The sequence below is a fragment of the Anser brachyrhynchus genome (assembly GCF_964034855.1).
Source record: "Anser brachyrhynchus genome assembly, chromosome: 3".
Taxonomy (NCBI): domain Eukaryota; kingdom Metazoa; phylum Chordata; class Aves; order Anseriformes; family Anatidae; genus Anser; species Anser brachyrhynchus.
Genome location: NC_137696.1, coordinates 86,960,478 through 86,975,797, shown reverse-complemented (window position 1 = coordinate 86,975,797; position 15,320 = coordinate 86,960,478). Strand labels below are relative to the sequence as shown.

At 38.9% G+C, this 15,320-nt stretch overlaps 1 protein-coding gene across 3 annotated transcripts in view; it reads right to left on the bottom strand.

Annotated features, from left to right (window-relative positions):
• RNGTT (RNA guanylyltransferase and 5'-phosphatase) overlaps positions 1 to 15,320 on the bottom strand; it is a 187,828-nt gene that overhangs the window by 90,885 nt on the left and 81,623 nt on the right. For all 3 annotated transcript variants that reach the window (XM_080585426.1, XM_080585425.1, XM_080585427.1), the window contains one exon: positions 68 to 136. In XM_080585426.1, the coding sequence (XP_080441552.1) occupies positions 68 to 136 (69 nt within the window). The remainder of the gene's footprint in view (positions 1 to 67; positions 137 to 15,320) is intronic.

The window sequence follows — 15,320 nt, the reverse complement described above, 5'->3', positions numbered from 1 at the left end:
GATGGGAGTGAGGGTGAGAATTTCCTTTGGGGCTGAAGGGAGAAATATCAATTATTACACTACTTACCCCTGTAGGCTGAAATATCAGTCCATCCACTTCATGGCTAACTTCTCTAGCAAAACTTCCTTCCAGGAGCTGCAGAAGAGAAGAAAAAATATATATTTTTTTTTCCATAGAGAAACACGTCACTCACAAGATTTTATATCAAAGTGGATTATTTCAGAGCATTGTCCAAAATTCTCCTTTGGCATACCACTTAACTGGGGAATAATCCATTACCGCAGCTACGCTACCGTAAAACCAACCACCTGAATCAACGCAGACCTAGCATATTCCATTTTACTATCTGAAAGACTCTGAATTCCATACCGAGGTGAACACATCCATCAAGGTGCATTTACCATAGGAAAAAACATCTCCCTAAAGAAACTAACGAAACCAGCTACTTGAGAGTTATGGAAATGGATCATATACTTCTACATTAAATTATGGCCTGCCTAAGGAAAAGCTTAGTGACTAGTGAGAACCACAATTGACAAGTAACAGCAAAAAACAGGACAACTGCCAAAATACCTCTTTACTAATTTCAGTTTGTTTTACTGTAGAGATGAAGAATCTGTCAAAGTTCTAGGCTGATAAACTCTGACATGTGAGTTACCACGTGGTCACAAAACATGGCAAATCCATCTGAAAATCACAAACAGTTTTTAAAGCAACATTTTAGCCTCAAATATTAGCTTTCTACCATTTCCTTTGTATAGTCCAATTTCAGTCAAAGAGTCACTGCCTAAATTATTCAAATTAAGTATCAACCTCTGCCCTCAGTAAAGGGCAAAAATATGAAAGAAGTCAAGAATTAACATTTGTGTGTTACTGCAGGTTGAACAAGTCAAAGCAGTGCAGCTAAACATTTAATAAATCAAAAGCTTGATGGCCACATATTTTAAATAGTATTTAAAATAAAAATGTAAAATATAACAATTTTTAAAAAGTCTACACAAGCTAAGTCTTCTGGAGATAACTTTCAAGGTTACCGTGTAGTTCCAAAAATCTACTAGCCAGTAGAAAATCTGTAATAAGAATACACTTGATATTTACAAAAACATATGGGAAAGATTTCACTAAATTCAAGCACCAAAAAAAACCCTCTCTCCAAAGTAGGAAAAAAAGACTAAAAATAAAATACAAATTTCAAGTTATCTACGACTATCCTTTTAATAGGTACTTTTCTAGCTAGCTTATTAACAGGCTCTAACCAAACCAGCAAGCAAAAACCCTTATAACTTCTTAAAAGAAGTATTTGAGGAGATGGTTATTTTGGCATTGGAGCTTACATAAACTTCATCATTTAGTCTTTCCCAAAATAAAACTCAAGAATATAGAAACAACCTTTTAATCTGGAGTTTGCGACTCTTTACAGTAAAGCACAGAATTATTATCAAGCTCTCTTTTACCTGCAGCTCTCTCCACTCTGCTCTGAGGTTATAGAGAATTAAAGCACTACTATAAAATACATAAATGGGAGAAAAATGCGATTTAAAAATTTATCTTTATTTAACATTTCAAAAATTCTTTCTGGTATTCCTTTTCATTCACTGCTCTATCAGAATTACAAAATGCGAGAGATTCCTTCCCATCAACTTGACATCCAGTTTCAGACTTCCTGGAGACTTGAACTCATTCCCTCATTTTGGAGTTCCACGGTCATCTTATTAAGACATCTTTCCTCAAGTGTCAATTACGCATCAAAGACAAAAGGTTTTTAAAGCCAGAACAGATAATTAAATGTCTTTGTGCTCCCGGTTATTCTGGGTTCATTCTCATTAGGTCAATTACAAGCACTTCAACTATAACATTCTAGAAAAAAAATTACTAAAAAAGATTGGAACGAAGGGAATGGAAATTGTATCTGAGCTTCTTCCCATATACTTTTTCTTCAGAATTAAACAATTTAGAGCTCGTCTGTGAACAGCAGAATATGCATCTATTGAATACTGCAGAAAGTTTGAAATGACAGGACAATGAGCAGAAAAGGAATGTTTGACATATAAGCGAATATTTTTGACACCAGAAATATAATTGATGTAAGGTTTTAAGGTTTATGAACTTAAAATGCAGATAACATGGTTTACCTTTTAAAAAATGATGTTCAATTTTCCACACATGTTAAAATTTCTAATTAAGTTGAACAGTCTTTTTAATCGGCACCATGATAAATGGCACACCTGCCTGACTGGGATGACTGCCAGGGATCAGATAAAATGCAATGCATCTCAATGTCATTTCATAAAAGATGGGTAAATGATGCGTGCAAGCCAATTCTTCTGCCCTGTAGCCTCATGGCATGTATTTCCACCTGTGAAACCCTTTGTTCACTTCTTGCAGTGTCCTGCTTTACAGTGAACATTGCAATGAAGCATATATTCTTTCTACAATTTACTATTTAAAACTCTTCCTTTCTTATTTTTTTAATTTTAGTTTTAAAGTATTTTCTGTATCTAATAACAGGCATCTGATAAACAGAATGGTATAATCACATGAAATGACTGGAGCTGTACGAGGAAAAGGATTTCTCCTTGCTTTTGAGCCACGGAGGTCAGGAGCAGCCATACGTCACCAAAAGCAGTACTGATAACCTGTGACGCTGATTTTGCTAAAACACTCAATCCGTCAGCAAAATTTCTGGAGTGGATAATTGAAGAATCGCGCTTTAGAGATCTCTCCGTAATTAACAATAAAGAAATCATTTGGCTCCTCCAGCAGGAAGAGGAGGAAAATTGGGTGCGTACAGATTCCACACAACCCTGGTAGCTTTTAATCAATGTTGCTGTAATTCTGAGGCCAGCCATGTGGTCCTCAGGAGCTTTCAGATGCCACTCTATTCATAAAATAAGTAAGTTCAATGGGTAGTACTGTGCCTTTTCCTTCCCATACAAAAAAATATGGCAACAATATGGCTGGAGAATTATGCGGATTCCAAAATGAAACAACACCTCTGCTAAGTCATACCAGCTTTCTACAAAACCATTTGCCTCAAATCCTTGCCCGCAATTATTATGGAGCTACCGTCACAAAATGGAAATACTCTCAACAATTTTGTCTGTGTTTGATTCAAAACTGACACTTCTTATTCACCTAGTGAAATCGCTGGGAATACAGAAACAAATGACTTTGCATTTTATAGCACAAGACAAATGTATGTCCATTTGCCTTGCTTTTTCAATTTCAGACCGGCTATATGCTTCATTCAGCTTTCAGTCAAGCTACAGCAGTTCTGCATACACCTGTCCTGAAGCAGTTTTTCGGAGCCATCTTCGTGTTGGTGCCCATGTACCTGCTCACCCCACAGTGAGGGCTGGGAAAGGGAACATACCTTATTCAAAAGCATTAGATACAACCAAACCAGCAATTGAATTGTCAGTTAACTAGAATCCGAAATGCCTTCAGACATGAGCATCCTGTCATGCCTAACTTCACGTAGCCAACATCTTAACTGAGTCAAGTTGCAGCCCAACTTCAAGGACGATCACTTCATCTCATGATTACAGCCTTCAGCACGAGACTACAAAATAATTGGCACATCCTGAGAGCTGTCAGGTTCTGCAGACGTGGGTTCATAAATAGTAAATCCCTGTACAGATGCTGCAGACTTTTTTCAAACATATTATACAGTCTCCAGAAAACATTCCGTTGTTACCAGCACTAATAACTACCTTATCTGAGAGGAAACAATTACCATGGCTCTTTCCTTGCATTGCTCTAAAAGAGATGGACTGTTCCGCTTATAAACCAGGATATTATTTCTGTTTTATTTTACATTAATTTGTTTCATCTTGTTTGCCAGTCTCTGTATTTTTCTGAATTATCTGCTCTTTTTTACATAACAATTTCCTCAATAGCCCTCAATAGTCTCATCTTAGTACACCCCCTTTCACGAGGCCTTGATTTTCCAAGCTCAACATAAAAATTAATCACTTCAACATTGCTGCCTGATGTATCTAAGACATCCCAGGAAGTTTTACACCCAAGGTGGGAGGCACAAACGTTTCCAAAATGTACAGTGGTTTAAAAGCATTCAATAAAACATATAAACGTATGTGAATTAATTAAATGAATGTCTGTTTTTTTTTTTTTTGCTAACTAACAAGATAAAGCAATTTCATCTCTATTATTACATATGGAAGTCTCTGAAGAAAGGATCTCTGAATAACAAATCCAGTTAAAGATTTGTGTAACAAAACCACTGTTTCAATTAGGAAGCCTTTATGGATTTAACATAAAAAAAATGAAAACCTGCTTAACAAAACAATTTTACATTAAAAAAATAGGATTCTTCCTTGTTACGGGCTAAAGAAAAATACATCGAGAACCTACTGCATACTTCAGAACTCCTGACTCTGAATGACATCTGAAATTCTATGGAATGTGTTATATGTCAAGTTCAGTTTAAGTTAAAATTACACAGAAATAGTTGCTCAGATTCATTCCCACAAATGACAACTCCCAAAAATAAATCAATAAAACTAACTAGCAGTGATGGGGCCATCACTCAAACTATTTACATTATAAACTCCATCTTTCTAACATCGCATTTTGAAAAGGAAGCCTCCTGAAAAAGAATTCAAGGTTTGCTGGTGGAGTATAAGCTTCCTTTAAGATGATACTCAGGCTACTGTACAATACCTGAAAATACCACCAATTGCAGCTCCAGAGCAGATGAGCAAAATTTTCCCTGCAAAGCAAGGTGTCAGCTATTCCTTCTGCCCAGAATCTTTGTATTTTCCCATCCTGCAGAAGTGCCTTTTTTTTTTTTTTTTTTTTTTTTTTTTTTTTAAATCAGAGAGAGTACCAAGATTTAAATAAGTGAAAAAGCATCCAATATACACTGGAAGGGGGAGGCTACCTATATTTGCAATAAAACCCTCAAATTTTACACACACAGAGGAAAAAAATAGAAATGTTGTCTATCTCATATTTTAAGAGAATTAGATTCCAAAATGAAATGTCAAGAGAAGTTTGGATTTTGGTTCTTTGATAAAGTAGATACTTACTGGCACTGAAATTTCTACAGAAACATGTCAAAGTTTTCAAACTAGTATTTAGTGGCTCAGGAGAATACACAGCCTTGAGAATTAAAGGGAGCATAAACCTTCTGAGAAATGGCGAAAAACATCACAAAGCGAAGCCCCTCAGACTTGTCTATTTTCCATACTTGGGATACCGTTCCCCTCACCCAGTTTTAAGATTTGAAGTAAGACAGCTGACCCAAACAAACCCAGTGCAAATTAACAGTTTCTGGGGGGAAGGATCAAAGACCTCTGGCAGTTCTCCTTCCTTCCCTCCCTGCCCCAACCGTGCCATAGCCTAGATCACCAGTTTGGACCAACTTTCAGTCAGCTAGGAGGAGGAGGAGAAGAAAACCTATCCTCTCGTGCATATTGAAGTTACTCTTCAAGTGATATGCTCAAGCCCCAAGTAAAAGTTTTGGAAAACTGTCCAGTCTCAAGCTATAGGTAACATGCAGTAATGGAGAACCACAATTTTTGTTGAGTTGCTCCTATGGACTACTGCATCTGCAATTAAAAAATTAACGCCTATTCCTCAGCAATTTTTTCTTGCTTCAACTTTTCTTCCTTGTTCCTCTACAGGAACAGTGACCGAGTCTCCTCTCAGAAGTTTTTCATGCAAAGAAACTAGTGTCACATTTTTAACGTTTCACAAGCAAGCTGATGTAACTCCTCAAATCCATCCATAATTTCTCCTCTAAACTCAGTTATTTTTCTCCCCATCAACTGAAACCATTCAGCTGGGCTTGACAGAATATTCCAGAAAAGCCGTGTCAGCAAGAAAAAAAAAAAATGCACTGGGGAGTATCCAGAGGTGTCCAAAGGAGACATTAACACTTGCCAGAGAAAGCGTTTCACCAGCTGATGGCTCATTACATCTGGCTGCTTGACTCAAAGAGGTTTGTTCCTTCCAAGTGACTGTGAAGGTCCTGAAAACACGGCCTATGATGCCCGAAGTGAGACTTGGTACGTGGCTGCACAAGGAAACATTTTTTGCTTGCATCCAGTCATTCTAAGAGCTGTAAGTAGAATTTCCATGTGAACATTTATTTCCCACTTGCTAATATCAGTAATCTGTGCCTCGTTCATACGATTTCATGCTTTCCTTTAAATCACCTATAAAAAATGTTGAAGAGTAGGTTTTTAATCAGTTTAACATGACCCAGTTTGTTCTGCATCATTCTCATTTCCTAACCAAACCATGATACACTCCTTAAAGTAAGAACAGTATTTAGTATGTTAATTGAAGTATATTTTATAGCAGGGTAAAGGCCAATTTCTCAATTATTCATTGTATTTGGCTATACTTATCTTAGAAATTTTGATTTGTTAGGGAACCAAAGAGAAATGCAAGGAAGGAAATGCAGCCTGTTAACTGAGAGTACAGTCACAAAACCATAGTTTATTCTTACATTAATATGTAAAAAAAAAAAATAATGGGTCTATAAACTATTTCTTGGTTCATGCTATTACTCTTAAATATGCCGAAAGAAAGAGTAGGATCACACTATGTAGAAACTAAAAGTTTAAGTCCCTGAGAAAGAATTAAAGAAGTTTGATATGCTCACCAAGAAGCAACAAATATTGAAGAATAGCTAATCCATTTTTAGTAAACCAGTGAAATGATCTACATTGCCTTAACTGCATAAGGAACTCAAGTATGAACTTTTCAGTTCCTCATTACTTAAAATGAAATTTCATGCTCTTTGGCTGTAAAAACACTGTATAATACAAATTGCACGAAAATCCTTTAAGAAATTATATTTAAAGCTCAAATCCTAGGTCTCACACAGCCATCCTCTCAAGATGTTAATTCAAGATATAAACAGAGAAAAGCTGTAAATGTTATTTTGTCTATATAGGAGTGTACGTGTTGAAAGCACTTTATGTTAACCAATAACTCAGTACTAAACAGGAAGAATAAAAGTAAACTCCAAAGGCTCATCCATTTAACAAAATCACTGCTATTTTGAAGTGTATTCTGTGGCAATAGCTGAAATATATTGTGATGAAAATTATACTAAACAACTGTCTAAAGAAACATGGGAATTTTCTCATTTTATAAGACTAAAAAATAAATACTTTTTATAAAATACTATTTTATGAAGAGCCTTTCGGTTTGTTAATTTAGTAGAAGCTCCGAAACCAATCCTACTGCAAGACTAAAAGACTAAAAATAACCTCTTTGCCAAGTTAATCATACAGAACATTTTGGCTCAAAAGACATTAAAAACACCTAATTACTGCAATGGATTTGTTCCCTATAAGAATGAAAGCAGATAATGGGAGCAATGTGAGACTGATGTTCACTAATATGATCAAGAGACTAATTATTATCCATGAATCATTTGTAGCATTCAAAACTTGATTAATGTCAGGTCAAGTTTAACATGTGATAGGTTTTATTAGTAATGCTCGGCTATCCCACAGCTTGTCAGTGTAAGTGAGTGCCATCTGTTCCAGGCAGGAATAGCCAAGAGTCCAAACAAAAGCACGGTAGATACGACTGGTCACTGAAGGACATTTTAGGAGGTCCGTAAGGGAGCTACGCTAGTAATTTTAAACACCAGACCAGAATCCAGCACAAAAAAACACCTGCTCAAGATGGGACATTTGTTGCCCAGAAAGCAAGCATGTAAGGTAAGCTGTTATCGTTTTAAAGTCTGACCAAAGGAGTGTTAGTACTACTGGATTTAGCTTCACTGTATGATCATTCTCCAGTAAGAACGATTCTGTTGCAAGAGGAGAAAAAAATCTGTTGCAAGAATCGATGCATCTTCCCCTCTATAGTCCTTCATCACCCTTAGGAGTGCTTCCTTGTACGGAATACAGTACTTTACCCTTTAAAGCATCAGTCACGGTATTCAAGTGCATATGGCCCTAACTAATGGCTCGTGCAGCAAAATAATACTAAAAAGACAATGAAACTGAAATTCATATTCCATGAGAAAGTACTTACTGACAGTGCCCTACTTGCTGTAATTACAGATAACTACAAGATACAGGTAACTACAAGAAATCTTTTTGCAACAGGCTCGCGTCCTAGGGTTTCCCAGCACTTTGTGGGTGACCAGCTTCACCAGCAGCCACCTCTCCCGGGCACAGCCCATTCCCAGCTCTTGCAGCATGACAGGAGCTGCCCTGATATTGTACGAGCTCACCTGGTCACTGCACTGAACCCTCAGCAGCTCTGTATTAATAATACCAGCAGCAGCAAGGCTGAAGAAACATGAAGAGGCAACAGGCAGGTGCATGCACAGGGAGGAAGGAGACTGACCTCTTTCCATCTGGGTTTGCTCTTGCACCCACCTACTCTCCTCTGGTCTAAACCTAGAAATTCAACAGCAATGCAGAAAGAAATATTTATTTGCCTCACAGCTACAACAGCCCTTTCAGATGTAATGTAAACATGTTCTCATCCATAAAGTAGATGAAGCTGAAAGACTGAGGATTCAAGCTGCCACTAAAGTGATTTTTGCTCTGTACTTCAGCTCCACGCTTTAGCTCTGTTTTGTGGCTAGAGGGCAGGACGTGCAGGGCTCCCAAAGACTCCTTGATGTCTTCACATCTAAGCCAAATCCTCTGAAGATTTGGTGCTAGTAGGCCACAGAACATAAATAACACTGTAATTCAAAGAACCACAGCTACAGCTTCTTCCTTCACCATTTGCCCCTGTAGTTTCACAGCCAAGGACCCAACCAACAGTGCCTTTATTCTTTCCAGAGTAGGAAGGCAACAGGCATTCCTGTTGATATTCACGTGATGCGGAAAGAGCAGCACCCCCAAGCAAGAAATCCAAGGAGACTGATCCCTGTCTGTAGCTTGCTTTGTGTCCCTGGTTGAGGCATTGCTGAAAAAAACAAGAAACACAAGTACTCCACACACTGGATGCTCAGGACACTTCCAGCCCCTGTTAGAACTGCTGCTAGTTTCACAAAGGATTGTTATAGACTGCTTCTTTCAGAGAGGACTTAAAGCAAGAGAAACCATATATCTGAAACCTGCTTCTTCATCTTCTCTAGCACCCCTCTAAGAGATGCAAAGGAAAAGCATTTTCCTGATGTAAGATTTGCTGCAAGTTATTGCAGTCTGTGATGGGATGCAACCTCTGACATGGAGAAGGTGAAACCACCACACTGTTGAGTTCATTAACCAGTCCCAAAGGAAAAAAATGCTGTAGTGAACAACAATAAAACATACTGGGGGTGGGGAGGGAGAAGGGAAAGGGGAAAGGGAAGGAAGGAGGAAACATGCTTGATGGTTCTATTTTTTAATCCGGTTTTGGTTTTACAGCTACTTTATTAACTGCATTCTGTACAGCTGCCACTAACACTGGCTGTATGCTGTGCTCCTTATTTGCACAGGGAGACTTAAAAAAAAAAAAAAAAGGTAGAGAGCAGACCACAAGAGTGCCACTGAGCTATCACCAGTTTGCTGCTTCTGAGGGAGCAAATCCAAAGGTCACGCACCTAATATATTCAAAACAATACCCAAGAATAACACGAGCGCCGTGTGTGTTAATGCTTAATTTGACAGCACATCTGCATTACTGAATTCAAAATAAGCATTAGGCATTTCTCGCTGTCAATCTCTTCTCAGAAGCACAATTGAGAAATTGACATCAATTAACTAAGATGTTTTCAAATGCTTCTTTCAAATAAGAGAAATAGGCTGCTACAAGAAAGTTTAATTGACTTTTGCGATAGCTTCAAAATGGGATAAACACTCTCAAGGCTAGGAAAGAATGCCGCTGCCAAACAGCAATGGTCTTTCAAGCCCGTTTTACCTGATGAAATAGAGCGGTGTATACTGCGCAGCTTATTCATTTAATTTACTGTGCTCTTTCCAGTTCTCTATTTCAACCTGCAAAGTAACTGCAGTTTTTTCTTTTAGGGATTAGGACTTGGTCCACAACACTTTCCCCCAGCCAGTGATGATGGTGAGGGGTGTCAACACATCATACGTACCTGGGAGAGCACACGTGCCTGAGACTAGGGTCCTGCTGGGGCTGGAAGAGGTTTAACAGGTGCCATTAGCAAATTCTTAGAGCTATTTACACATGATGTACATGCGTACAGATGAACACGTGTACATCCGAACGTAGACATGGCAGAGATCTGCAAATCCTGTGTTACTCTATGTCCTCAGCTGACCAAGGTTCTCCCCACTAACTATAGCTAAGAAGCTCCCCAGTACTCATTTTGATCAAATTCAGCTTTAGTCAAAAGCTCTTCTGATGTCAAAGGAACAAGTGACACTGGATTGAGTGCAAGGCCTTACAAATGTGGCCAAGTACATTTTAATTTGTTCTCTAAGTGATCTTCAAACATTATAAAACTGATAAGGTTTATTTGTTATCCAGCCCCTGTGTAAACTGCCATAATATAATCCGATCTCTGCTTATCAACAACTTGGACAGACCTGTTTTAATTAAATCAGATAATTAAAGATGATGTTTTATTATGCATTTCCACTAAGACTCATGAACAAAGCCAAATTTGTATACACAATAATTCAATTAACTATAAAATGGATATTCACGAATACAAAGTCTTTGCACATTTACTGTTGCAATGCCTGATTCAAAGTGGGCCAGTATATTCCACGGGGCCCCAGCGCAACGACTGTAACACAAAAATTAAGATTCAACATTATATTCTGGATATTTAAAAACATCTGATTCTTCTGCTATGCAATGGCACTTGAGGGCTTAATTTGCTACAAAGTTGAATTAAAACTTGCCATGTTAAAGCCATAACAGTAAAATGCTCCGATTTTAATATTTCTTAATTAAAAGAAGATTAATTTTGCACAGGAATTTTTTGCAAAACTGGGCATACCACAAGAAAAGAAAGAGCTAGCAGGGATGCCTTACAAACTTGCATCCTAACAAACTGCTTTAAATTTCACCCCCCCCCCCCCCCATCTTTACGATTTTCTTTGTGCCTTTATTCATTTTATCCAAATTAAGCGCAGGTCTCCTGCAAACCCTTCCAGTAGGAGCAGGCTGACGGCTTCCCTACGGAGCGCGATTGCCAGGAGGCAGCTCGGAAAAGTGACAGGCTGTGAAGTGGTACAGCGGACAGTATGAAACAGTTGCCCCTCAATTAATGAGTAGAGCGACCCACTTAGTCACCACAGCTGAGTCCTCCAGCTAATTCAGAAGATAGCAGATATCCCAATTCCATTTTCCATACTGGGATACCAACTAATAATTAGGTCCAAACAGATTTGCATTTTCCCAGTTTTGGTCATAAATCACAAAACCAAAAGTAGAAGTCAGTTAAACATCTAGAGGCATTTTTCCTACTTAGACAGTTATATGAATTCCCTTGCCCAAAATATGTACTGTTCATTGTGCACCAAGTATAATGCTTCATCCATATGCACTTATTTTTCTGCTCGTTTCATTGTTTTCTTTCCCACACTAAAGTTTCAAGAGTCAAAATCATATATTCCACATCTGCATTACTGTATATTAATTTAAGTTGTACCACTAGCATGGCCCGCTAGTTAAGAAAATAGCCCTTCAGGAACATATTGAAGAGTGTTTGTTTTAACTTCACTAGGTCACTTCCCACAAAACGTAACTGATGTGTGAATAATTTCTTAAATGAAAAGCAAAAAACCATCTCCCTTTTTCTCAGACCAAAATTATACTGTGCTCAAATATTATCCTTGATCTTCAACATCATAAATAATAATAATCAAAAGCAAGTAGCCTAATCCTCTTTTGTTAACTCTAGGAAATGAACAGAGATTCTTGGTCATGAATGGATCTCCTCAAGGACTCCATCAGAGCAAGGAGGCTAAGAGTTAGCCATAGACAAATATTTTTTTTTTCTAACATGACTTAAAACCTTTTGGTGTACACCTGGAAGACCTGGCTCTTGACAGAGTTACATTTCCAGCTTGTGTTCCTTGAGCAAAGAAATCAAAGTTGATTTCACTTATCAGCTATGCCAGGCTTTGGGCAGTACACAACACCTCTGCAGCGAAGCCTTTCCCCCGCCTGGGCCCTCCACACGGTTTTGCAGGGACTAAGCAGGTTTTCAAGGGGAGATATGGTCCAAACGTTTTATGAACATGATGTCTAATACTACAAAAAGTAGCACCGATAGACAGCACTGGCTAATTAGTTACTGTTCATTGTCCAAAACAAACAGGTCATTGTGTGAAAATATGTCTGCCTGGGCATATTATCACAGAATGGCTCCAGTCGGAAGGGACCTTAAAGACCATCTAATTCCACCCCCAGCCATGGGCAGGGACACCTCCCACCAGACCAGGATGCCCAAAGCCCCATCCAGCCTGGCCTTGAACACCTCCAGGGATGGGGCATCCACAGCTTCTCTGGGCAGCCTGTGCCAGGGCCTCACCACCCTCTGAGTGAAGAATTTCTTCCTAATGTCTAATCTAAATCTACCCTTTTTTAGTTTAAGACCATTCCCCCTTGTCCTATCATTATCTACCTGAGTAAAGAGTCCCTCTCCATCCTTTTTAAGACCCCTTTCAATTTCCCTCATTTAATTAAAGATTCAATACATAGAATGTTTCTATTTGATATCACCAGAGGTAGTCTAAACCAGATAAGAAGAGTTTAGGAATTCTGTCTGATACTGAGGACAGACCATAAACTCCATCTTGATCATAGAAGTAAGATTTGAAGATTTTGATCACCTGAGCTACGCCTGACAATGGAACAAATACTTCCACTGAAATTTCCAAACAGTGACACAGAAGTGGTAACGTTTAATCACAAAAGCATGATTCCCACTGACGTAAAAACACCTCTCAGTACGATGTCTGAGATGTGGAGAGAAGAAAGAAAAAAAAGAGGGAAAAAAAGCATTGAAAACTTACACAGGGTCACAGTGTAAATGACAAAATACTTTTATGCAGGCCCAGTGGAGAGGGAAACCAAAGACTGATCTAGAATGATACTGAAATATGGCAGAGAAGTATATTCCTTGTTTTAATGGGTATGTAGCTTTTGAGATAAAGACTAACTATTTAATAATTCTCTCAGACTCAGTGCATTGTTGGATATTTCTGACAATGGGAGCAGGTTACGGAAGAAGGCCCAAGCACTGGTGACAAAGCCCCAACCTGCTGGGCAGCTTCTCTGCACTGCAGACAGCAAAGGAACACCCCGAGGCAGCTGGAAACCTCACTAGTCCTGACCTACAGCATCCCTGCTTACCCTCATGCTCCTATAGCCAGAAATTACTTTGACTGAGCAGGACCCATCATCACCCCAGGGCTGCAGCTGGCTGCATGAAATAGCTCCAGTTCCAGCGCTGAATTTTAAGTGGTGGCAATCTACATCCAGCTCAAGAGCCGCAGTTCAGTCGTTTATTGCACATTAAAATTTACAAAGCTTCCACTTGGTCTGGTTTGTTGTCCTTACCTTTAAAATTCAGAGGATAGATCATTTTGAAAAGTCAGTCTGAAGTACTACACGCTGGGGTACAGGACAGCTGCCAGCTGAAGATTTTGCATCCTAATATAAATGAGGCAGCATCTTTCCAGCTTCTCATTCACTAGTGGTTTACTAGGTTCATTGGGTCGACCACTACGTGCATTTACGGGAAGAAAAGCACTGTGATGATTCGAGCGAGAACAACCGCCGGCACAAAAGCCTCTAGGAGAGGAGTAAGGCACTACTGCTCTCACATTTGACTTTTGATTTTCATGATGGAGCAGGGCTAAGCGAGGAAGAAACGTACAGAGTAAAGAAATAAAAGCAAACAGAAACAAAATGGTAGAGGGGAGACGGGTTAGGGGATAATTAAAAGGGAGGTGAGATGGTAACCAGGCCAAAAACCTGGAACCTAACAGATGGAGCGAGGGCTATGGTGTAGGCCAGACACCGCCAAGTGACTGCCAGCTCTGGGTGAGGAAATGCAGGATTGGAAGGTGAGCTGATTAAGCTACTCCTTAAGCCACGGAAAACAAAAATAAAAACAAAAACAGAGGAAACAAGTCTTCTTGGCACAAAAACCCCTCCAGATGGTACCGTGCTCTCTCCACCTAGATACAGGATTCAAAATGCCCAATAAATACGCAGATTATCTGACACTTGTGTTGCTGCCATTCCTACCACTGATTTTTTTCAGCTTCTATCCCATTTCTGCAAACCTTCACCACTTTTTTTGTCCACAGGCTACTTGGTGACATCAGACGGGCCTTTGAGGTCTTTTACAGTCAGTTCTGAGTTAGCAGCTCTCTAATCAGGCAGAAGTGAGTTACATCCACATACTCTGCCTTTTTCAGGCCCACATCTGATTGACTTTAACCACACAAATAGCAGCTTATCACCATCTCACTTGCAAAAATACATCACTCCAACATCAGCAAGTCATACACTCACATAATTTTCTTCATCAAAGCAGTCCATAGCCTCTTAGTTTTCCAAAGCATAACACCTCAACAGTGGCTGTGTTTTTCTTATTGGTACAACATTTTTAAAAATAAAAATGAAAATCCAAACGTCAAAGAAAAAAACACAAAACCCTAACAAATACAAACAAAACAAAAACAAATAAAAACTCAGGCAAAGCAGGGGTACAAAGTCAGAGATCTGTCAGTTCACAGATTTGACTGAAAACTTTCAAGAAGACCCGAGACCATTTAATCTGCTAGCAGGGATTACTCACCTTCATTCTAATCCCTCCAGGACCAGCTGTCATTTTAAGATCAGATAATAGTCTAAGAACTGACAACTCCTTGATATACGGCATGCTAGCATTTGAAAAAGGTTGTTCATTTGACCTGTGTCATTGTTTAACCTTTAGCCCTATTGTTCCATTGAGGGAGATCGGCACAATTCTCCACGGGACCATACAGAAAGAAACTTTTTTTTTCCAGCCCTGCAAGACAGCGCAGTCACTGGACACTAGGCTTCAGTAATGACATCCAGGTTGTGACTGCCCACACAGAAAAGCTTTGCAGAAGAACTACAGGTCAGCTTTGGCATCATAAGCCAAACATTTACATCATTTCTGAGAGTTTCATTATTTCTTGCCTGCGTACCTGTATTTCCTGCTCAACATAATGGATTTCACCCTGGTGAAAGCATAATAATTTCAACCTGGTGAAAATCCTAAAAAAAATTGTACAAATAAAAGTCTAAGGCTCCAAGTCTTAGTTCTTATATATTCTTATATGAAGCATTATAACACATTAATCTTGTTGGTCCTCAGTGTTTTAACATCAAGGAAAACAAACCCAGCTTCTTCCACCGACTGGTG